Source organism: Hemiscyllium ocellatum, chromosome 14 (genome assembly GCF_020745735.1).
Source record: "Hemiscyllium ocellatum isolate sHemOce1 chromosome 14, sHemOce1.pat.X.cur, whole genome shotgun sequence".
NCBI lineage: Eukaryota > Metazoa > Chordata > Chondrichthyes > Orectolobiformes > Hemiscylliidae > Hemiscyllium > Hemiscyllium ocellatum.
Genome location: NC_083414.1, coordinates 39,376,108 through 39,402,679, shown reverse-complemented (window position 1 = coordinate 39,402,679; position 26,572 = coordinate 39,376,108). Strand labels below are relative to the sequence as shown.

At 40.3% G+C, this 26,572-nt stretch overlaps 1 protein-coding gene across 3 annotated transcripts in view; it reads right to left on the bottom strand.

Moving 5' to 3' along the window:
- LOC132822357 (receptor-type tyrosine-protein phosphatase gamma-like) overlaps positions 1-26,572 on the bottom strand; it is a 695,764-nt gene that overhangs the window by 267,399 nt on the left and 401,793 nt on the right. For all 3 annotated transcript variants that reach the window (XM_060835658.1, XM_060835659.1, XM_060835660.1), the window contains one exon: positions 13,617-13,700. In XM_060835658.1, the coding sequence (XP_060691641.1) occupies positions 13,617-13,700 (84 nt within the window). The remainder of the gene's footprint in view (positions 1-13,616; positions 13,701-26,572) is intronic.

Here is a 26,572-nt window from a genome sequence, read left to right as displayed (position 1 = left end):
CTTAAAAAGTGGTACAACATTAGCCACCTTCCAAACCGCAGGAACAAATCCCGAATCTATCGAACTCTGGAAAATAATCAACAACGCATTCACGATTTCTTGAGCCACCTCCTTCAGTACGCTGGGATGTAGACCATCAGGCCCCGGGGACTTATCAACCTTCAGACCTAACAATCTCTCCAACACCGATTCCTGGCAAATATAAATTCCCTCAAGTTCAGGTCCTTCAGCCACTGTTACCTCAGGGAGATTGCTTGTGTCTTCCCCAGTGAACACAGATCCGAAGTATCAATTCAATTCTTCTGCCATTTCTTTGTTCCCCATAATATATTCCCCTGTTTCTGTCTTCAAGGGCCCAATTTTAGTCTTAGCCATTTTTTTGCCTTTCACATACCTAAAAAAACTTTTACTATCCTCCTTTATATTTTTGGCCAGTTTACCTTCGTACCTCATTTTTTCTCTGCGTATTTCCTTCTTAGTAATCCTCTGTTGTTCTTTAAAAGCTTCCCAGTTTTCCCACTTATCTTTGCTATATTATACTTTTTCTCTTTTAACTCTATATGTTTCTTAACTTCCCTCATCAGCCACGGCCACACATGCCTCCTCCTCGGATCTTTCTTCCTTTTTGGATAGAACTAATCCTGCATCTTCTGCATTATACACAGAAATATCTGCCATTGTTCCTCCACTGTCATCCCTGCTAAGGTATTGCACCATTGAACTTTGGCCAGCTCCTCCCTCATAGCTCCACACTTCCCTTTATTCAACTGAAATATTGTCACTTCCGATTGTACCCTCTCCCTCCCAAATTGCAGATTGAAGCTTATTGTATTATGGTCACTACTTCCCAATGGCTCCTTCACTTCGAAGTCCCTGACCAATTCTGGTTTCCTTGATTGTAGTTTCTAAATTTTTACCAACTACAGAGGTAAACTCTCTGACATGTAGTTGGCTGGTAATAATCATGTCCTTATATAAGAGGGTCACATTCATATTGTCAACCTTCCAGGGTGACCAGCAGTTTTGATGTTTGGTTTCCACACATGCACAATATGTGCACTGTGCTCTGCTGCCAGTGGCCAGCTGTCACTGCTCAACCAATAAACTCACTCTTGACCACTCCCACAGGTTTACAAGCCCCTCTGCCATTTCAGAGGTTTGCCAGTACCATGTCTTTCTCACCACTCCCAAAGTATTGTAATTTTCCCATGTCAATGTGTCCCAAGGAGAATTTAAAAGATTTAGCAAGTCCTTCTGTTATCTACATCACATTTCCCTTAGCAAACTGGGTGCAAGCTATTGGACAAGGCAACTTGTTCAGTCTAAGCAAAGGAAACTTTTTCAGTACATCCTGTCTCAATGCTTCTGCCATTGATTGTGTCTGTCAACTCTGCTTCTTGCAATATTTGGCATCATCCTTTTCCTTCGTAAACACCAACACAAAGTAGTCAAATATTCTACCATGCTCTGTTTCTCTAAGTATATATATAGCCATTTATATTCCTAATAGGCCTCAAACCATCTTGTACCACCAACACATTAATCATAATCTTCCATAAGACTGTAATCACTTGAATTGCTGCACCATTCCTACTTTTCTATGTGATGAGGTTGCTCCATATTTTTGGCCAGAATGGTAGACATGCGAACACAGAGCAAATGGTCCCACAAAAGCTCAATCACAGTGAAGTAACACTGAGTAAGACAAGCAACACCTAATTTTTTACAGTACAAGCTGCTATAGGTTTATATGTCAAATGTGAATATTAGTGGATGGACACAGTAGTAAGTTGACATGGTGGGTGAGGTAGTAGCTGTGCACAGTGGAAGGTAGGTAATGAGCTGGAGGTACATTGGCAAGTTAATAGAATGGTAGCTAGGTAGGATGGCTGGTGGGCAGGGTGATTATGGGAATGGCAGCAGATGGGGACAAATGCTGGCAGGCAGGTAGGTAAGTTGCAGTGTGACTATGTAGGTAGCAGGTAGATGAGATGTATAGGTGGTTTGGATGGTGGTTGGGACAGGAGGGCTCGTCAGATCAGGGGCTAGTGAGGCTCACTCCTAGATAGTCATAAAAGGGGTTAACCAGGTTGCAATGGTCATTTGAGGGGGAATATAGTGTCAGATAGGTGGTGGGGCTATTCAGATCAGAATGGTAATGTGGGGTTAGTGGTCAACAGTGGGAGGATCTGAGGTGACAGTTGCATAGTTGTCTAATTAGAATAGCATTTTTCTATGATAGTGGCTTGGTGTTTGGCATTGCAGTCTCACAGCGCCAGGGATCTGGTTTCAATTCCAGCCTCAGACAATTATCTGTGTGGAGTTTGCACATTGTCCCTGCGTCTATGTGGGTTTCCTCTGGGTGCTCTGGTTTCCTCCCACAATCCAAAGATGTGCAAATCAGTTGAATTGGCCATGCTAAAGTGCCCATAGTGTCAGGTGCATTAGTCAGAGGGAAATGGGGCTGGGTGGGTTACTTTTCGAAAGTTCGGTATGGACTGGTGGGATCGAATGGCCTGTTTCCACACTGCAGGGAATCTAATCTAATCTAATCTAATCTAGTCTAATCAAAACTTCCTGGTTATCGATTCAAGTAAGTATACCTTAACAGCCAAAAGTCTTCTTCATTAGTGATTTAAACCTTATCACGTGATGATCATTCCTGCCCAAATGTTCCATATGCAGACACCTGGTTGTCCCACTCATTCTAATGTAACAGATCCAGTAATGCCTCCTTCCCAGATGGATTCAGAACCTTGAGCAAGGAAGGTGTCCTGAACACATTTCAGAATTATCCCTATCTCAACATCAGTATTTTAATTTGATTGTAATCACCCTGCAATTTGCTTAGAGTCATAGAGATGTACAGCATGGAAACAGACCCTTCGGTCTAACCTGTCCATGCTGACCAGATATCCCAACCCAATCTAGTCCCACCTGCTAGCACCCGGCCCATATCCCTCCAAACCCTTCCTATTCATATACCCATCCAAATACCTTTTAAATGTTGCGATTGTACCAGCCTCCACCACATCCTCTGGCAGCTCATTCCATACACTGAAAAAGTTGCCCCTTAGGTCTCTTTTATATCTTTCCCCTCTCATCCTTAACCTATGCCCTCTGGTTCTGGACTCCCCGATCCCAGGGAAAAGACTGCCTATTTACCCTGTCCATGTTCCTCATGATTTTGTAAACCTCTATAAGGTTACTCTCAGCCTCCAGCGCTCCAGGGAAAACAGCCCCAGCCTGTTCAGCCTCTCCCTATAGCTCAAATCCTCCAATCCTGAACCCATTCATGTTTCACAACATCTTTCCGATAGGAAGGAGACCAGAATTGCACGCAATATTCCAACAATGGCCTAACCAATATCCTGTACAGCTGCAACATGACCTCCCTACTCCTGTACTCAATATTCTGACCAATAAAAGAAAGCATACCAAAGGCCTTCTTCACTATCCTATCTACCTGCGACTCCACTTTCAAGGAGCTATGAACCTGCACTCCAAGGTTTCTTTGATCATCAACACTCCCTTGGACTTTACCATTAAGTGTATAAATCGTGCTAAGATTTGCTTTCCTAAAATGCAGCACCTCGCATTTACCTGAATTAAACTCCACCTGCCACTTCTCAGCCCATTGGCCTATCTGGTCAAAATCCTGTTGTAATCTGAGGTAACCCTCTTCGCTGTCCACTACACCTCCAATTTTGGTGTCATCTGCAAACTTACTAACTGTACCTCTTGTGCTCGCATCCAAATAATTTATGTAAATGACAAAAATTAGAGGACCCAGGACCGATCCTTGTGGCACTCCACTGGTCACAGGTTTCCAGTCTGAAAAACAACCCTCTACCACCACCCTCTGTCTTCTACCTTTGAGCCAGTTCCATATCCAAATGGTTAGTTCTCCCTGTATTCCATGTGATCTAACCTTGCTAACCAGTCTCCCATGGGGAACTTTGTTGAACGCTTTACTCTAGTCTATAAAGATCTTGCCTTACTGAAGTCCATATAGATCACATCTACTGCTCTTTCCTCATCAATCCTCTTCATTGCTTCTTTAAAAACTCAATCAAATTAGTGAGATATGATTTCCCATGCACAAAGCCATGTTGACTATCCCTAATCAGTCCTTGCCTATCAAAATGCATGTAAATTCTGTCCCTCAGGGTTACTTCCAACAACATATCCATTACCAATGTCAGGCTCACTGGTCTATAGTTCCCTGGCTTTTTCTTACTGTCTTTCTTAAATTGAGGGAACACGTTAGCCAACCTCCAGTCTTTCAGCACCCCACCTGTGACTACTGATGGTTCAAGCAGAAAATAATATTTAATAAGGAGAAATGAATACTGGGGAGGAGAAAAGAATACTGGGGAATGAGATGATGGTAAAATTAATATAGGGATTGGACAGGGAGCTCTGATGAACGTCCCAACTGACAATGGAGATGAATATCCCAGGATTAATTTAGGGAAACGTGTGAAAATATGAACATTGTGCTAATGAATACTGCAGCACAAAGTCCCTTTAGTAATGGAGAAAGTGAAAAAAATGACACTGTCATTGACAAGCTGCTTCATAAAATCCTAATGGACCAACCAAGTTGTAAATTAACATCTGCTTTAGCATGGGCCGTCCATGTGAAGAACTCTTTGCAAATAGTAGCAGGTTACAGTCCACATGAATTGGTTTTGGGAGAAATCCAAAAATTCTTACAGTAATGAGTGATCATCCAAGCCTTTACTTTTTCAGCGCACTGGAATGTCCTGCATTCAGCAAGAGGGGTGTTCATTAATAAAAACCGTAATTTTACTGCATGTGATTGATAACCAAACGATTATGATGTGTTTCTAAAGTTAAGTGGCACTGATTTCACAGATTCAGAATCTGAACAAATCATAAAAAGTAATGAGGCATCTGCACTTCACATAAACATTTTCTGGACATGAATGAGGACCAAATTCTGGCAGAACAAGGGCACACTGAATATGGGTGATGTGATACAGAGATGCAGGGACAAGGCTATTTATCCCAGAGGACAACAACAGAAAGGAGCTGCCCAAGTAACATATTTCAGAAGGGAACATTGAATGGAGGACAGGAATACCATCATTATTGGGAAAGCAAGTAGAGGTACTGGAAAATGTAAACATTTGTCAAATGTACAAGGTGAAGGCCAGAACGTAGCCCATCCCAGCTGTACTGAAGAAAGGCACAATGGAGGTCTTGAGCAGTGAGGCAATATGGACAGAGCTCAGAAATAGGAAGGATGCAGCAACAATGTTGGGGCTGTACTATATGCCTCCCAATAGAGAGTATGAGATAGAGGTACAAATACATAAACAGATTATGAAAAGATGTAGGACCAACAGAGTGGTGGTGATCAGACATTTTAATTTTCCCAACTTTGACTGGGATTCACCGAGTGTTAGAGGTTTATATGCAGCAGAATTTGTAAGGAGCATCCAGGGAGGGTTTGTAGAGTGGTATGTAGATAGTCCAACTGCAGAACAGGCCATACTAGACCTGGTGTTGGGGAATGAGCCTGGCAAGATGGTTAAAGTTTCAACAGGGATTACTTTACTGATCACAATTCCATAAGTTTTAGAATACTCATCGACAAAGATGAAAATGGTTCTCAGTGAGGAGTGCTAAATTGGAGGAAGGCCTACTACAGCAAAATTCAGCAGGAGCTGGGGAATGTGGATTGGAGCAGCTGTTTGAGGGTAAATCCACATTTGATATGTGGGAGGCTTTTAAAGAGAGGCTGATTAGAGTGCAGGACGCACATGTCCCTGTGAAAATGAGGATAGAAATGGCAAGATTAGGGAACCGTGGATGACAGGAGAAATTGTGAGACCAGCTAGGAGGCAAAAAGGAAGGATACATAAGGTCTAGATGATTGATTTGGAAGAATATCGGGGAAGGAGGACCAATCTGAAATGAGGAATTAAGAGGGCTCAAAGAGGTAATGAAATATCTTTAGCAAACACAGTTAAGGAAAATCCCCAAAGCATTTTATTCATATATAAGGAGCAAGAGGGTAACTAGAGAAAGGATTGGCATACTCAAGGACAAAGGAGGGAAGTTATGTATGGAATCAGACAAAATGGGTGAAATTCATCATGGTTACTTTGCGTCGGTATTCACCGAGGAGAGGGACATGATGGATGTTGAGTTTAGGGATAGATGTTTGATTACTCTAGGTCAAACTGGCATAAGGAAGGAGGTAGTGTTGGCTATTTTAAAAGGCATTAAGGTGGACAAGTCCTCAGGTCTGGATGAGATCTATCCCAGGTTACTGAGGGAAGCGAGAGAGAAATAGCTGGAGCCTTAACAGATATTTTTGCAGCATCATTGAACATGGGTGAGGTCCTGGACGACTGGAGAATTGCTAATGTTGTTCCCTTGTTTAAGAAGGATAGCAAGGATAATCCAGGAAATTATGGACTGGTAAGCCTGGCGTCAATGGTAGGGAAGCTGCTGGAGAAGAATCTGAGGGATAGGATCTATTTACATTTGGAAGAAAATGGGCTTATCATTGATAGGTAGCATGATTTTGCGCAGGGGAAGTAATGTCTCACAACTTAATAGAATTTTTTGTGAAGTGACAAAGTTTATTGACGAGGGAAGGCTATAGATGTCATGTACATGGTCTTCAGTAAGGTATTTGATAAGGTTCCCCATGGTAGACTGATGGAGAAAGTGAAGTCGCATGGGGTCCAGGGTGTACTAGCTCGATGGATAGAGAACTGGCTGGGTAACAGAAGACAGAGAGTTGTAGTGGAAGGGAGTTTCTCAAAATGGAGACTTGTGACTAGTTGTGTTCCACAGGGATCTGTGCTGGAACCACTGTTGTTTGTGATATACATAAATGATCTGGAGGAAGGTATGGGTGGTCTGCTTAGCAAGTTTACAGATGACACTAAGATTGTTGGAGTAACAGATAGTGAAAGGAACTGTCGAAGAATGCAGCAGAATATAGATAGACTGGAGAGTTGGGCGGATGGAGTTTAATCCAGGCAAATGCAAGGTGATGCACTTTGGATTTTCCAGTTCAGAAGGAACTATATGGTAAATGGAAAAGTCCTGGGAAAATTGATCCATTGTACCCTGAAGGTGGCAATGCAGATTGATAGAGTGGTCAAGAAGGCATTGGGCAGGGTTTTGAGTACATGAGTTGGCAGGTCATGTTACAGTTGTATAGGACTTCGGTTCGAGCACATTTGGAATGCTGCATACAGTTCTGGTCACCACATTACCAAAAGGATGTGGATGCTTTGGAGAGGGTGCAGAGGAGGTTTACCAGGACTTTGCCTGGTATGGAGAGCGCTAGCTATGAGGAGAGGTTGAGTAGATTTGGATTATTTTCATTAGAAAGATGGAGATTGAGGGGGGAGCCTGATTGAGATCTACAAAATCATGAGAGACATAGACAGGGTGGATAGCAAGAAGCTTTTTCCCACAGTAGGGGACTCAATTACTAGGGTTCACGTGTTCAAAGTGAGAGGGGAAAAGTTTAAGGTAGATTTGCATGGAATGTTCTTTACATAGAGAGTGGTGGGTGCCCGGAATGCGTTGCCAGTGGAGGTGGTAGAGGCGGGTATGATAGCATCATTTAAGATATATCGAGACAGATACATGAACGGGCAGGGAGCAGAGGGATACAGATCCTTGGAAAATAGGTGACAGATTTAGATACAAGATCTGGATTGGCGCAGGCTTGGAGGGCCAAAGGGCCTGTTCCTGTATTGTAATTTTCTTTGTACTTTGTTTATTCTTTGAAATACACCATTATTGTGCCATTCTTACACTCTGATCACTTAATCTGAACTATCAAGAGTTTTTCTTCACCAGCACCCTACACCCACTACTCCCGCCACTCCCCCAACCCCCAAATTATAGCTTAAATGCTGTTCCCTCCATTATTCACTTCAGCTCTGATGAAAAGTCATCTCGACTTGAAACATTAGCTTGCTCTCCCTCTCTACAGATGCTGTCTGACCCACTGTGATCTCCAACATTTGTGGTTTTCAGATCCAAGGATTGGCAAAATGCAGTAAAGCTTTAGCAGGCTGAAAAATGCAGTGTGAGTTCTAAAAGTGAACCTGGAGGTAAGCACTGTCGTAGGAAAAGGAATTCTGTTCATAGGATGAGGAGATCTGGTAGAGGGACTTTAGAATAAGATAAGAGGCTGAATGAGGGGCATTGTTCAAGAAGGACAAGGTCTATTGAACAACTGGGAATACCATGAGAAGTAGAAGGTCTAAGGAGCAGTTTTAGTGGTCACAGACAAATTAGAATATAAGTAGATTAAAGTTTCCAAACACAGAGTTGAAAAGAATTTGGAGTATATATTGAGGTAAGAGATAGTGAACAGCCAGCTATCTCATACAAATGGAGTTGCACATAAAAAAAAGTACTCTCTCTGATGGGGCATATAAGGCCTCTTTCTGGTGTTTGAAAGAGAAACTTGGTGACCAAGATATTAGTGTAGAGTTTGATACTGCCCTTTGCCATCAAAAATTAATCTTATCAGCTTGTTTCACAACATATTCTTGGGAATATAAATCAATTGCGATAAAAACTGCATTTTTGCAGGGTGATATTTTCATTGTTTTATTCATTCATTGGATGAGCATCTCACTGTTGGGCCAGCATTTTTTGCTCATTCCGAATTGTCCAGGGATCAGTTAAAAGTCCCTGGAGTCATATGTGGGCCAGACCAGGTAAGGATGGCAAATTCTTTCCCTGAAAGATATTAGTGAACCAGGTTGTTTTTTTTTTCTCCTGACAATCAACAATAGATTCATGATCATCATTAATTCCAGATTTTTATTTTTATTGAATTCAAATTCCATCATCGGCCTTGTTAGGATTTGAACCCAGGCGTCCAGAACACTATATGGGTCTCTGGATAAACTGTCCAGTGATAATCCCAGCGTCTCATCACCTTTTTGAGAACTACCTAAGGAAGCAGATAATATAGAAGGAAAGCTTTAGCAATTAAACAAGTGTGGTTAGGAGATGCAGTGGGGCTATAGTATTTCGAAATTTGGTTGCATTCAGCTGACAGTACTTTCTGCAATGTTTTACTGGCATCTCAGAAATAAACTGGCAGGGATCTTTATGATGCATGTTGATGATTTTCTGTTGAAAGCTTCTACAAAGTTGAGTAACATGTGATGGATAAAACAGGAGAATTTAAAACTGAAAGTCAGCTTTGGACGTTTGAACAGTAAGATTTAAAATTGAGAAGAATAAGCTAGGAGTGACTTTGCAAGAATAAGTCTTGCTTTTAAAGTAGTAATTACATTCTGATAAATTGACAGGCTTTCACAGAAAGATAACTTTTCATCCAAAGAAGGAACAGGCCAGTTAAGACCATAAGACAGAGTAGCAGACATAGGCCATTCATTTCTCTTCCCCATTCAATGAGGTTGTGGTCAATCTGATAATCATCAACTCCACTCTTCTGCCTTTTTCCTATAATCTTTGACTCATTTATTCAGCGTCAGCATCCTTCTATGGCAAAGAGTTTCACAGATTCATTACCCTTAGGGAAAAAAAAATCCCCCTCATCTCTGCCCTAATTAGCTGACATCTTATTCTGAGATGATGCCCTCTGGTCGTAGATTCTCTCACATGGAGACACAACCATGCTGTCAAGACCCCTCAATAATGCAATATATTTCAATAAGATTGCTTCTCATTCTTCTAAATTCCAATGGGCACACGCCAATCTACTCAAGCTTTCCTTTTAGGAAATTCCCTCTGATCAACCTAGTGAAGATTCTTTGGACTGCCTCCATTGCCAGTATATCTTTCCTTGGATATGGGGACCAGAAACATTTGCAGTATTCCAGGTGTAGTCTGACTGGTGCCTTGTATAGTCTTAGCAAAATGTCTCCATTTTTTTCATGAGACAAACTCGTGAGTATATTAATATTAAGTAAAGACTGACTAACAACGTAAGCAGTAGAAGCAAACGGGTCATTTTTGGTTGTCTGGCAAGTGATAATGCACATTCAGTGCTTAGTCTTTCACTGTTTACAATCTATATCAACTTAGATGAGACAGCTGATTGTAATGTATCCAATTCTCTTGGTGATATAAATTGAATGGGAAAATAGGCAATGAGAATGATGCAAAGACGCTGCGGATGTATTTGCAGAGATTAAGTAAATAGAGAACATGGTATAAGGAATCAAAGGTTTGTGTAAGCAGAGCTTTTAAATATTGTTAAGACAGAGATAGATAGAATCGTGATAAGCAAGGTGGTAAAAGGTGATCATGGGCAGGCAATTATGTGGAGTATTAGGTTAGCTATGAGCTTATTGAATGGTGGAGCAGGATTGAGCAGCCAAGGAATCTATTCCTGATCTTAATTTATATATTCACACACATGTTCATATCAATATAATCTGGAGAAATGCAAAATAATCCATTAGGGTAAGAAACATGGAAAAGTATTTGATTTTTAGAGAGCGCATGCCTGGAAAATGTTAATTTTTCAGAGAGACTGAGTTGTCCTTGTAGAAAAAAATTACAGAAAGTTAACATGCGGGTGCAGAAAGTATTATCTCCATCTCCATCTCCAGTTATGGGGAAAACCAAGAAAGGCAGATGTGAGGAATGTCAGATCAACCACAATCAGTTGATGGAACAAACTTGAGGGGCTGCGAGACCAGCTGCTATTCTTTATGGTCTTATGATCCAAGGTTGATAAAGATTTGTTGTGTTCTATTCTATTTTCTATGTTTTGATCTTCATCCGTCTCATTTTCAGAAGTGTGACTATATAATCCTTGTCATTTTTTGCCACCCTATAGCTTCCACATCTGAAAGTATGGAATGAGCTGCCAGAGGATGTGGTGGAGGCTGGTACAATTGCAACATTTAAGAGGCATTTGGATGGGTATATGAATAGGAAGAGTTTGGAGGGATATGGGCCGGGTGCTGGCAGGAGGGACTAGATTGGGTTGGGATATCTGTTCAGCATGGACGAGTTGGACTGAAGGGTCTGTTTCCATGTTGTACATCTCTATGACTCTAAATGGCAACATGCTCACTCTAACATATCGGTTTTCCCTCATGCCATTTCTGAAAAGATTGATCCTTTTCAAATTTCCTTGTTAATGCATTACCAATTCCACCTTCTCATCTTTCTCCAGCACTTTCCAGGCAGTATGGATTGGTTCCAGGGTTGGAGGAGGGAGACAGTTGGTGCTAGGTTTGGAGCATTCTCTTCCTCTCATTACTCTCATCAGAATACACCGCTGTCAGGATGCTGTGCATCGTCATCTGCTTATCCTAATAAAGGTAAAATCATTGTTCACTGTGGAAGCTCACCAGCTGAAAGGAAGGCTTCAATTCCCATTTCGAAATATTGAAGTAAAACATCAAAAGGCCAGTTGCAAACAGAGTATGGGACTATTTGAACATATTCCTGAGGAGCAACTGGAAGGATTGCTTCAACACAAGGTGTCCTGTAATAAGTAAATGCCATCTTTTTAGCTGAGGATAAACTACCAACATGTTCTGGGGATTTATATGACCGAGAATCTGGAGACTACATGCTGTACCAGCACTCCAAAACAACACATGGTGACATTTTTACGTTTGTGTCTGGTACATGCTTTCCTAAGAACCAACCAATTCAGCAAATCTCTCAACAAAAACTTGCTCTGCATTGAAAAAAGCTTTCCAGGTCAGTAAGAACTTAGAGCCAATTTTATGCAGTTCCTTAAATAGCATTACAAAGAAGTTTAGCTTTCATAACCTCTGAACAGCAACTATACTTTGAATAAAGTCTCCAAGATTTGCTTAACAATTAAAATTTTCAGTCTCAAAAGTGTATACTTCTTCTTTAGCAACCATTATCATATAATGCCATTTATTTTACAAAACAATTTCACCATCATATGTATTGTAAGTATATCACAGGAAATATGCCCATACTATGTTGAGAGTGGCACAGAGAGTATACGGTACTCTGCCAACATTAAAAGAACAAGAGTTGCAAAATGTGAAGTGTCTACCTGTAGTTGAAAATTAACAAGCTTATTTCTATTTTACATGAACTTCAGTTTGTAGAAGATCTAGCCAATTTATCATGCATTGTACAATTATTAAGAAATTGTCAGTCAGCTTGCAGGAATTAACTCCATGAAAAATCTGCAAATCAAGTTGTTTAATAAGTACTGTGGAATGCTATATAAGGAACACAAAACACAATGTAATTCAGAAGATACTGGTCTGGATTTTGCAGTTGCAATTATGATTCAACTGCCAGCATTTGTTGTTATCACAGCTGTGAAACTGACAGCAAATTCTGATCACAGATCCCAAAGGTGGTACAGTGGAGAAGGAGGTAATTTGACTGACTGGCCCTCTGAGCAGTTTAACTTAGTGACAATCTTCTGCCATTTCTGCATATTGTATCTACTAGCTCCTTACTCCACTGATATGCCAATGTCCCTTTTTAACGTCTACACTGTCCTCTTTATGGTTTAGGATGCTCCCCTGGTTTGTGTCTTTTGCGAACCCTGAAATTATTGCACCAAGATCATGATATTAATATATATCAGGAAAAGCATGGTTTCCATACCAACCCCAAAGTAACTTCACTTCATTTCAAAGTTCCTTGCAGCCTGAAAAATACTCATTAAACATGTTTCTTATCAGCTAATTTTGTATCCACATTGGAGCTTTTATTCCAGAACCTAGAACTTTCCTCATAGGCCTCTTGGGTGGTACTGTATCAAATGTCTTTTGAAGTCCATGTATACCATATCAACAACCTTCTCCTCACACTCCTGCAGGCACATTAGTAGTAATGCCTCCATCTTACAGACCTTGCTCTTCAACTTTTAAATTTTTAAATGAGAAAGTGGATCAGTAGCCAGGTCACCTTGGAAATGAAATGTAACTCTGAAGTCTGCACTCTGTTCTGCTACACTGATGCACCTTATCTTGTACGATCTGCTTGTAAGGAATGCAAGACAACACTTTTCATTGTGTCTTGGTACATGTGACAACAATAAATCATACTCAATTCGGGAAAATCATTCTTGGCTGACTGTTCCCCACTTTGTGCGAGATTGTGGCCCTTCTTCGACTTGACATAGGGGAGCTGACTCAAAGCCCTAACCAATGTTGTGGTCTGGAATTCAGGTTTGCAGTTTAGTTGCAATGCCTCAGGATTGCAGTTAAATGTTTTTATTCAATATCAATTCAATATTCAATTGCCTTAGATCAGGACAACAACGATGTCTGGGGTTTTAGAAAATCTAGTTCCAACTTTAAGGTAATGTATCCAGCAAATTACTTCTTTTAAAACTGAACTTTTGGCTTGCCTGTACCTGGAACTATAATCCCATAACATTCCAATTTTCTTCTGAGCCCCTCAGGGAAGAACAACAGATTCTATTCCAATTCTTAGAAAAATGTAAACACTTTTCACATTTAGAAACTTTAACAGCTATTAAATATTTTCTTTTATTCCATATGACGAGTTGAGTTTGAACTGAAGTTTTAGGCATGGCAGCACAGAGATTTGTGGTCAAGAATGCTATTCATGTTAATACTGTAAAAGCACACAACTTATCTTACCTGGAGGAATATCGCCATTGCTCCTCTAATTCCATTTCTTCTTGATGCCAAGTCAGTGCCAGGGCTTGAAAGATAAATTTGCATCTGTTTTCAACAAGTGTAAAACAGTAAAGTATTAGTATAAAGATTTTATTAACATTTGTTTTCCATACTTTTCAATCAAAATGTAAATCTGAACTAGAATGGTTAAAATAATCACCATGAAGTAATTAAAAACCATGTAACCCTTCATTATAGCTTTAATTAATCAGTGAAAATTGCATTAGCCAACTCACACATAATCAGCAACAATGCTCTCACTCAACATCCAAAATCCCAGCAGAATAGCATGTATATGTGAATGAAGAACACTGTATAAAATGACCTTTTGTAAACTGATACAATTAAGAAGATAATTCTATTGCCATAATTAGAGCTGTTCATTAAATTACTCCATACAAAACATCTTTTGATGGTACTAATGCAAATTAGTTAAATAGCACACAAAAGCAGCAGTATTAAACCATTTGCTACCTATAATACGACTAAGACTGGCAGGACATGCATCTCGCCTCCTGGACACAAACACTGCCAGAGCTGCAACTGAATGGACATCAACAGATCGTAAAAGGGGGTGGGCTCATCCAAACAAAACCTAGTGAAATACATTTAAGGAGGATTTTCAAAAATGGAACACCAGCTGGACTGCAGTGAAAGTTACTGTGACAGACCAGAGCCAGTGGCAGACCTTTGCTGCCCTTTGTTCCACATGACGAGCTAAATCTAAATAAGCTCTAAAAAACCCAATTTCTCGCATTTTTGTTTCCTGTTAGCATGTTTTACATCATTCAAACACTCCCAGACAAGTACTTGTACATCTTTAACCTTTGAATTTTAATGACAATCACAATGGATTAAAAACATACAATTAATTTACTGATATAGGTAAGTTATGTTATCTAAAATTAAATTATCTTCCCATTTTTGTGTCTTTTTTTTCTTTAGTGCCAGTGAGATGTTGCTCAATAATCACAGTCAACCAGGCAGTTATACAATCATGTTTCAAGAAATCATCCATGACATTATACAATTTTTAATATTGAGTGTAGATATATTTGTTTAAAAATATAAACTTTTAATACGTCCCTTTGCTGAAGAAAGTTAAAATGAAGCAAAAGAACTACAAATTCCTTTTCTGCCCAGAAATGGCAGATCATGTTGAATGATTTTTTTTCTTTGTGGTACTTGTCCAATATGTTTACAATAACAGAACAAGTATTTGTATGGTATTTTCTACATTTCACCTGAATCTATGTCCTTGATTATAAAGCCAAAATACATTTTGGGAAGGTGGGTGCAGGGTGAGATTGAAGCAGACTTTACCACGCCAAGAAACAAAATTTGGCTCCTTAGGGTTGGCTATTTCAAAGTGATGAATGTCATTTTACATCTAAAATGTGTGAATGCATGTCTGATTCCCGTTTTGTTGAGGGCATCAGTATGCACAAAGACAGTGCCTACTGGAGATATGCAGAGTGGGCAGACCATGCCATTAATCACTGTGTTACGTAGATTCTATACACTGGCATTTTGAACATCAATAGCTAACAACCTCTCTTAACCTTGACCAGTTGTACAGGTTTTCAGCAGCAAGAGAGATGTTCAACAAATGCTATTTAAAGTAATCATCAATACTTTTAAGTTGAAAAGACTTGGTTCATTGATTTTTACTGGCATTGTTGGAACTGTATAAGTGGTTGATGATTTCCAGTGTTTTTAAAGTTCTGCAAAGACAGCATGTAATGAAAGGCTTTGTGTTGACTTCAAGGATTCTGCAGAAACCACCTACTCTCAGGTATCAGCGCATTCCCCTGTACTCCATCATAAAAAGGAAAGAGCAGAGCTAATAAGAAGCACTGCAAGTTGCTACAAGAAACTCAATGAGAAACAATGTTTTAGATGCTTATTCTTCACTACAGATGGTCTCAATGAAATGTATTGAAGATACAACAACCTCAGAGAGTAAGGATGCATTGACAGTGACTGGGAAGATTGTAGCTATGAACTTGATAATACGTGTGACTGTTTTGAATTAAAACCGGTGATTTTTGTTAAGCTTATCTCCATCTTTTCATAATAGAGGCCTTAGCTAAATCCAGACATCAGCTGATTCTGCCATCTTACATTTCAGAAATGGTGTAAATGAAAAAGACACAGGTGCTCCTACTATTATTAAAAGAGAGGTAGATACCTTGTGAATATATCGTATAAGCAATGTATTCAAGAACCTGACACAATGTGCTGCAGACCACACGTGATAATTACAATGTGTCTGACATCTCCTCCATCTTCAATGTCACTGCTGATCCATGAGTTGAACTGCTGAAACCTTGTATATCATTGATATTACAGGACCTTCTATTATTAGTCTATCCGCATACATGAATCTACATATTAATGTGATCTACAAGGTAACAAACCCATCAACTGCAACACTAAAAACTCCAGACTGAAACACTGATTTCATATCCTTTGGTTGCAGTTACATCAGATGATGACCAGCTTCTATAGATCTAATTGATCATTATCACTGGGGAGCTGAACACATTTAACAGGCCCCCAAACACATTCTGTTTAGTCAGTCGGAGAAAAGCTGGGTCTATCCAATAATGTAATCTTCAAAGGAAATAAAAGCTAATTCAGCGAGTACTACATCAAGATACACTAAACCACAGACACATACGTCACATGCTGTAGAAAAAGAAACAAGACATTGGCATGTTAATCTAATTCTTATGAAGGGCTTTTGCCAAAAAAGTTGATTTTCCTGCTCCTCGGATGCTGCCTGACCTGCTGTGCTTTTCCAGCACTACTCTAATCTTGATTCTAATCTCCAGCATCTGCAGTACCGACTTCCGCCTAATCTAATTTTTGGCTTAGTATAAACAAGGACATCAAACAACTCTCCTTCTACATCAGATTCTTTCTGAGCTGAGATTGCCACTGATCCTTTCATAGCCATGGACATGATTACCTGCTGGTCAGTACTTCAATAAATTATGAGACATATCAAAGATACCACTTGTGCAACTACTGCTGACACATTGACTGCCATATTCAGTGTGTTCCGTGTCCCTCAAAAAAATTGTCTGACAGTGGTCCGTAGTACAGTAATGCAACCTTCCAAGACTCCCGCAGGAAGTGGGGTGCCCAATGCATTATTAGTTTTAGAGTTAGAAATGTGCGTCCCTTTAAGGCTAAAGCAGAACAGCACCAGAGCAGGTTGCTTGGAAAAAAAAGAGCTATGCTCTTCAGGGCCTTTGCGGCACATTGGCAGAATCCTACCTCTAGGAAAAAGGCCTGGGTTCGAGTCCCACCTGTCTCATAGGTGTGTAATTATATATCTGAGCAGATTGATTTAAACAAAACAGCTGAGTTCTTCCTTCAAATTTATTTTAATTTAGTTCCGTCCTTCCTTTCCTCCATATTTTTTATTGTTGCAGATATTTTCTATCAACCAGTTCAGAGATAATATTACATTGTTGCAAACCTTTTTTAAACCATTGCCAAATCACTGTATTATTAAGTAACAGAACTATTAACGAGCACTCCCTGCAAGCCACAGTACAGCAATAACAAACAGCTCTTGTGGTGCAGTGGTAGTGTACCTATCTATGAAATAGGAGGCCCAGATTCAAGTCTCAACTGCTGCTGAGGTGCATCAGAACATCACTGAACAGATTGATTAGAAAATATCCTTAAAAAAAGGAAGCTGAATTTTTCCTTCATAAATGCCATTATTTGCAAAGGTGTGAGGAATAAAACAACATAGGTTTTACTGGATATAAGTATTTCTTGAGACAGAGAAATATTCCAGATGTGTTTTAAGGTTTCTTCCTTTACAAATTTGTGGACTCGTGCCTTTTCCCCATAATCTTTCATTCCTTAACCGCATAAAAATCTGTCCATGCCAGTCTTCAATAGACTTAATGACCCAGCTTCAAGAGCCCTCTAGTAAAGAATCAAAGTTTGTGAGAAGATTTGTAACTCGGGTGCTCGTTGCTGTGGTCCTGTTCGCCGAGCTAGGAATTTATGTTGCAGACATTTTGTCCCCTGTCTAGGTGACATCCTCAGTGCTTGGGAGCCTCCTGTGAAGCGCTTCTGTGATCTTTCCTCCGCCATTTGTAGTGGTTTGAATCTGCCGCTTCCGTTTGTCAGTTCCAGCTGTTTGTTGCAGTGGTCAGTATATTGTAATCATTAAAAACACAGAAATAGAGAACACACACCGGATCATCAACGCCACACTCACAGGAATCCGATTCACTAGAGATGAAGAAAAGGACAACCAACTTCCATTCCTAGACGTGATGGTACAGAGAACACCTAACGGAGGATTCACCACAAAGGTATACAGGAAAGCCACACAGACAGACCAAGTCCTGAACTACGAAAGCAACCACCCCAACACACACAAAAGAAGTTGCATCAAGACACTATTCAAAAGGGCCACAACACACTGCAGTACACCAGAACTGCAAAAAGAGGAAGAAGAACACCTACACAATGTATTTGCCAAAAATGGATACCCACGCAATTTCATCAACAGATGCCTAAGGGAAAGACAACGGAATGAGGACATGCCACAACCCAAAGGACTAACTACACTACCATACATCAAGAGCATTTCCGAACCGACAGCCAGACTACTGCGATCCCTAGGACTCATAACAGCACACAGACCAACAGCCACTCTCAGACAACAACTCACCAGAACGACGAACCCAGCATGAGCAAAACCAATGTAGTGTACAAAATCCCATGCAAGGACTGCACAAAACTCTACATAGGACAAACAGGAAGACAGCTAACGATCCGCATCCATGAACACCAACTAGTCACGAAACGACACGACCAGCTATCCTTAGTAGCCACATACGCAGACGACTGGGACAACACTACTATTATAGGACAAGCCAAACAGAGAACAGCCAGGGAATTCCTAGAGGCATGGCACTCATCCACAGATTCAATCAATAAGCATATCGACCTGGACCCAATATACCAACCACTGCAACGGACAGCTGGAACTGACAACCGGAAACGGCAGATTCAAATCACTACAAATGGCGGAGGAAAGATCACATAAGCGCTTCACCGGAGGCTCCCAAGCACTGAGGATGTCACCTAGACAGGGGACGAAACGTCTGCAACACAAATTCTCAGCTCAGCGAACAGAACCACAACAATAGTAGAGAATTTCACAGATTCACTACCAGATGAGAAGGAATTCCTCCTCATCTGTTATAGATGAGTTACTTCTTATTTTGAAATTATGCCCTCTGGTCATAGACTCACTCACAAGCAGAAACAACTTTTCTGCATCTATACTGTCAATACAAAGAGGGGCTATGAGATAGCCTCGGCAGATAGGAGATTCTACAAGTACATTCAGAGCAAGGGAGCAACTACAGAGAGAGTAGTACCCCTTGAAGATGAAAGGGGTTATCTTTGTGTTGAATCTCAGGAGGTGGGAAAGATATTAAATGAATATTTCTTGTCAGTTTTTAGATGTTACAGAATTCAAGGAAATAAATATTGATCTTTTGAAACCAGTTCATATTTCAGAAAAGAAAATCCTGGAGGTCCCTCGAGTCATAGTCGTAGAGATGTACAGCATGGGAACAGATCCTTTGGTCTAAAAACGTCCATACCGACCAGATATCCTAACCTAATCCAGTCCCATTTGCCAGCACTTGGCCCATATCCCTCTAAACCCTTCCTATTCATATTCCCATTCAGATGTTTTTTTAAATGTTGAAATTGTACTAGTCTCTACTTCCTGTGGCAGCTCATTCCATACACGCACCACTCTGTGAGAAAAAGTTGTCGCTGACATCATTTAAAATTTTTCCCCTCTCACACTAAACCTATGCCCTCTCGTTGTGTACTCCCCCACCCCAGGGAACAGACATGTCTGTTTACCCTATCCATGCCCCTCATGATTTTATACACCTTTATAAGGTCATGCCTCAGCCTCCGACACCCCAGGGAAAACAGCCCCAGCCTGTTCAGCCTCTCTCTATAGCTCAAATCCTATGACCCTGGCAATACTCTTGTCAATCTCCTTGTAAACATCCAAGTATCTCATTTGCCTAATGGATTCTCTTTTGATGCGTGAGAAAATATAAAAGTGGATAAATCTCTAGCACCTGATCTAGTGTAGCCGAGGAGATTATGGCAAGTTAAGAAGGAAATTATGGGGTCCCTTGCATCAGCTATGGTTGAGTTGCCAGGTGACTGCAGAGTGGGTAACAGTATGCCTTTATTTAAGAAGGGATGTAAGGAGAAGTCGGGGAATGAGAGACCTGTGAGTCTGAATTCAGGTGTGGGTATGTTGTTGAAGGTGATTCTGAAAGATAGGATTTATATGCATTTAGAAAGGCAAGGAATAATTAGGGACACTCAGCATGGTTTTATTTGAGAGAAATTGTGTCTCACAAACTTGATTTTTTTTTGAGGGAGTAACCAAGATGATTGATGAGGGCAGGGCAGTGGACATTGTTTTCCTGCATTTTAGTAAAGCCTTTGATAATATTCCACATGGTAGACTAATTAGTAAAGTTAGATGAAAGTACACAATGAGTAAATGATTTAGATGAAAATATAGAAGGCATGTTTAGTAAATTAGCAGATGACAACAAAATAAGTGGTATAGTGGACAGTGAAGAAGGTTATGTAAGACTATGAAGACATCTTGAGCAATTGGGTCAATGGGCTGAGGAGTGCCAGATGGAGTTTAATTTGGATAAACGTGAGGCATTGCATTTTGGTAAAACAAATAAGGGTAGGACTTATGCAATTAAAAGTAGGGCCTTGGGTAATGCTGCAGAACAGAAGACACCCAAGGGTTCAGATGCATAATTCTTTGAAATTTGCATCACATGTAGACAGGGTGATAAGAAGAAATTTAGCATGCTTGTCTTCATTGCTCAGACCTTTGAGTATTGGAATTTGGATGTCATGTTAAGGTTGTACAGGACATTAGTGAGGGCTCTTCTGTCCAGTGCTGGTCACCCTGTTATAGAAAAGATATTATTAAGCTGGAGAGGATTCAAAAGAGATTTACCAGAACGTTGATCGGAATGGAGGGCTTGAGTTATAAGGAGAGGCTAGATAGGCTGGGACTTTATTCACTGGAGCTTATGAGGTTAAGGGGTGACGTCATAGAAGTTTACAAAGTTATAGGGAGTATAGATAAGGTGAATGGCAGATGTCTTTGCTCTAGGGTGGGGGACATTTGGATAAGCACATGAATAAGAAATGTTTGGAGGTATACGGGCCAAGTGCAGGCCAGTGGGACTAGTTTAGTTTGGGTTTATGGTTGGCATAGACTGTTTCAGTGCTGTATAACTCTGTGACTCTCAGGTCCCTATGAATTTTGTATATTTTGGCCAGGTCAACCCTCACTCTTCTGAACAATCAGTAAAGGCTCAACCGACCCAACCTTTCCTCATTAGACAGTCCCTCCATACATTGTCCAATACCTAGCCTCGAATGCCCATATATATTTCTGTACATAAGGGGTGCAAAGCTGTTCACAGTATTCTAGGTGTGATCTGACTACTGCCTTGTGAAGTTCTAGCAACACTTCCCTATTTTTAACACCATTCCTTTTGAAATAAAGGCTAATATCCCATTTCCCTTCCATATTACCTGCTGAACTCACATGAGCTTTTTGTGATTTACACATGCAGACTCCAAACTCTGCCTGCACTGTAGCTTTCTGCAGTCTTTTAATGCATAATATGTGCCATGAGGGTTCTTAGAAGCTGGCACATGTCGCAGGTAGATAGACTAGGCCTATGGTATGCTTTTCCTTATCGGTCAAAGCACTGAGTATGGGAGTTGGAAGGTCATGTTGCAGCTGTACAGGACTTTAGTTAGGCCACTTTTGGAATATTGTGTGCAATTCAAGCCTCCCTCCTATACGAAGGAACGTTGGGAAACTTGAAAGAGTTCAGAAAATATTCACAAGGATATTGACAGGGTTAGGGAGTTTGAGTTATCACGGGAGGCTGAATAGACTGGGGCTGTTTTTCCTGTAGTATCAGAGGCTGAGGGGTCACCCTATAGAGGTTTATAAAATCATGAAGGGCATGAATAAGGTAAATAGACAAGATCTTTTTCCTGCGGTGGGGCAGTCCAGAACCAGAGGGCTTAGGTTGAGGGTCAGAGGGGAAAGATATAAAAGGGACCTAAGGAGCAACTTTTTCACACAAAGGATGGTGCATGTACAGAATGAGCTGCCAGAGGAAGCGGTGGAACCTGGTACAATTACAACATTTAAAAGGCATCCGGATGGATACATGAATAGGAAGGACATAGAGGGATCTGGGCCAAGTGTTGGTAAATGGTACTAGATTAATTTAGGATACCTGGTTGGCATGAACAAGTTGGACCGAAGGGTCTGTTTCCATGCTGTACATCTTTATGACTCTATGTTGGATGTTAATTTCTCAAAATGTACGATACATGTGATCAGTGCCAATGGAACATACCCTGAGATATTAGGACCTGATGTTTGCGCATTTGGGAAGATAGAAAACTGAATATTAGTAAGTCATTGGACCATGAATAATGTGTTTGACAAACTTTGATCCCCTAAGTTAAAGCTCAGCTATGCCCAATAAGTAACTTGCCTTGCCACCTGGCAATGCATAAGAGATGCAGCAAGTTGCTCACAATGTTGAGATAGGACTTACTGGTTTCTCAACCGATTCTGCTGCTTGTATCACCATAATCCACATTACTCAGGTGCCTATAAGATTCTGCACAAAGAAACAAAAGATGACTGGAGAGCAAGTGTGCTGTTGTGTGAAAGCAAAAACATGAGGAAAGCAAATGTGCAAAGAAAAGGAAAACAAAGGTGGGCAACAGAGTTACAGTCTGAAATTATTAGACTCAATGTTGAGGGCTGAGGCTGCTCAAAGATGCTACCAGACCTCTGTGTATTTCCTGTATTTCTTGTTATTTCTGTACTTCAATATCCAAAGATTGTTACTTTAATAGTTAAGTTTTAAAATTAATTTCATTGTACAAGTCGACTACATAATACTGTTTCATCAGGAGCTAGGCAAATAAGAATGTGTGGATGAATTGACTCCCTTCTCCAAAATGGGCTTAAAATTCCAAGCTTTATAACACACCAACAGATGTTTTCAGAGGACTGTTAACTAGCCAATGCCTACTATAATTCTAGACTGGAAACTAACTAATGGACCACCAACAAAACTCTGCTCCTGTTCAAAATTTTTTTTCATACTGTACTTTGGTTTACTTTTTGGTGTAATAATGTAGTTTGTGTATTATTAGAAGAAAGAATGATACAAGGTGTTCTGATTCCAGCTGGTGGTAATATTGGAAAGTCAGATTCAAGAGTGAAATTTGGCTAGTTTTGATGAGGGTAGAGCGGTAGATGTGATCTATATGGACTTCAGTAAGGTGTTCGACAAGGTTGCCGTGGGAGACTGGTTACTAAGGTTCGACCTCACAGAATACAGGGAGAATTAGCCATGTGGATTTAGAACTGGCTCAAAGGGAGAAGACAGAGGGCAGTGGTGGAGGGTTGTTTTTCAGACTGGAGGCCTGTGACCAGTGGAATGCCACAAAGTTGGTGCTGGGTCCTCTACATTTTGTCATTTACATAAATGATTTGGATGAGACCGTAAGTGGTACAGTTAGCAAGTTTGCAGATGACACCAAAATTGGAGGTGTAATGGATAGTGAAGAAGGTTACCTCAGATAACAACAGGATTTTGATCAGATGGGCCAATGGGCCGAGAGGTGGCAAATGGAGTTTAATTCAGATAAATGCGAGGTGCTGCATTTTGGGAAAGCAAATTGTAGCAGAACTTATACACTTAATGGTAATGTCCTAAGGAGTGTTGATGAACAAAGAGACCTTGGAGTGGAGGTTCATAGCTCCTTGAAAGTGGAGTCACAGGTAGATATGATAGTGAAGAAGTCATCTGGTATGCTTTCTTTTACTGGTCAGAGTATTAAGTACAGGAGTTGGGAGGTCATATTGCAACTGTACAGGGCTTTGGTTAGGCCACTGTTGGAATATTGCGTGCAATTTTGGTCTCCTTCCTATCGGAAAGTTGTTGTGAAACTTCAAGGGTTCAGAAAAGATTTACAAGGATGTTGCCAGGGTTGGAGGATTTGAGTTAGGGGGAGAGGTTGAATGGCTGGGGCTGTTTTCCCTGGAGTGACGAAGGCTGAGGGGTGACCTTACAGAGGTTTAGAAAATTATGAGGGGCATGGATAGGATAAATAGACAAAGTCTTTTCCCTGGGGTGGGGGAGTCCAGGATTAGAGGGCATAGGTTTAGGGTGAGAGGGGAAAGATATAAAAGAGACTTAAGGGGCAACGTTTTCACGCAGAGGGTGGTACGTGTAGAGAATGAGCTTCCAGAGGAAATGGTTGAGGCTGGTACAATATTGCAACATTTAAAAGGCATTTGGATGGACATATGAATAGGAAGGGTTTGGAGGCCGGGTGCTGGCAGGTTGGACTAGATTGGGTTGGGATATCTGGTCAGCATGGACTAGTTGGACCGAAGGATCTGTTTCCATGCTATACATTTCTATGACTCTAGTTAGATCATACGTTTTGTTTATGATCACTGCAGTGGTCAGTCGCTGAGTATATTCACAAAAGGATGGCAATGTACATCTACCAAAGAATAGGAAACATTTACACAAATGAAAATGGGAGCTACATTTAAGGAAATTTCGAAGATATTAATGTAGACAGGCAAAAATCACCATTCAACTCTTTTCCCAAGCAATATCCTTTACAGAGTTTCTCAACAAGTCAAGTATTACATTTTAAGATGTTTTTACCGAAGCAATGTTCTCTATCTTTACCAGATGTGATTCTCTCTCTCCTTCCAAGATATATATAAAAACAGGTTAACTCACTTGACCTTTTTCAACTCTCCCTCTCAGATTGCTGAAATAGTTTAAGACTTCTTTTTGCCTCTGGTGGTCTGGTGTTTTCTTTTCAACTCTTAACAGCCGAGAGATTTCTCCAAGTTAAACTCTCACAGCTGGAGATTTCTGCAGAAGTAAAGACTGTTCTTATGCTGGTCTGATTTTTATTTTTCTGAACTTAATCTGCTAATGGCCTCCAGCCATCTGTTTCTATGGATCAAAAATCTCGACTTTGTTAACGTTCAGCAACAAACTCCCCAGGTAACTAATTGAGTCATTTAGCTTAAGTTACACACCTTCCTGGAAAGGCTGTCTTTAGTTCAATTTTCCAAATACTTTCTGATCTTTTCTTTAAAAAAAGCCACCTTCAGAGAACAGAAAATTCAACTGTCCTCCATGTTTAATCCAAGTTTCTAATTAATAATAATTTATAAACCTTTATCAAACTGGGCATGTATTGACAATTTATAGTTTTGCGTATCTGTATGATAATTTTACACTCTCCATTCTCTGCAATGTCTTTGGATTGGATCCGAGTTCTTGTGGTACCTGAACTAAGCGGTTGTGTCTCACATTTTCCTTGTGTTAAGGCTGATGTGGTTTGTCGTTAAAACGACATTTGTTACATATACCACAGAGATGACATTCTTGTCCAGACAGATACCTTGGAAGTTTATTGCTGGTATTAACTATTTCCATTGCTATAAGACCTCAGACTTACAAATATGTGGGTTCTGAGCCGACTGACGACATAGGCAAAGCCTACAAGCAAGATACAACTATAGCCAATGAAATACTGGAACACCACAAATTGTGATACAATTTAATTGCCTTAAAGTAATGCCACCTGTCTGGTCTGTATTTATGCAATAATTCAACAAAGGCATCATATCACACTTGTTTAAATCAACAATACTGCATCTTTTGAGCTGCTATTGAAAAATCGATACATAAAGATATGTGAAGAATGACATTTCCCAAGAGTTTCGCGTTCCAGTTCTGGAAATCCAATGTACATGGTTTGAGGAAAAAGTGTTCTGTGGTGAAATGGTACCTCAAGGGTCTAGACTGATAGATTTCATGTGTAAGAGCTACTATTAATCCTGTAAAAGATCTGAACATTCACCTTTTGAAATGACAGAACCTATGAGAAGGTAGAGCTACACCCTTCCCTGTTCTTTTAATACTTCTTTTTAATAGTTAAACTGTATATAGAACGCTTCAAGGAATAAAATACAATACATCACATATACTGTTAGTTAATAATATTCTGTGCTTCATATGCAAGTCATAAAGCACCAAGGTATATTTATCATCACAACATTTCTACTTCACTTGACGTTTACCATTCCCAAGAACAGTTTATGTTTTACCTCTCTTGAAATCATATTTCACAATTGTAGGAAAGGCATTATAACTAACCTTGAAAGTGTAATTTCACAAAATATACTCTGAACATAGAACTATAACATGCCTCATCTCTTTTATTCTCAGATGTTACAAATTCCAATGATTATAGAGTCATAGAGATGGACAGCATGGAAACAGACCCTTTCTCCAATCCGTCCATGCCGACCATATATCCCAACCCAACCTAATCTCACCTGCCAGCACCCGGCCATATCCCTCCAAACCCTTCCTGTTCATATACCCATTCAAATGCCTGTTAAATGTTGTAATTGTACCAGCCTCCATCATTTCCTCTGGCAGCTCATTCCATATACGTACCACACTCTGTTGAAAACATTGTCCCTTCAGGTCTTTTTATATCTTTCCCCTCTCACTCTAAACTGATGCCATCTAGTTCTGGACTCCACGACCCCAGGGAAAAGACTTTGCCTATTTATCCTATCCATGCCCCTCATAATTTTGTAAACATCTATAAAGTCACCCCTCAGCCTCCGACACTCCAGGGAGAACAGCCCCAGCCTGTTCAGCCTCTCCCTATAGCTTAAATCCTCCAACCCTGGCAACATCTTTGTA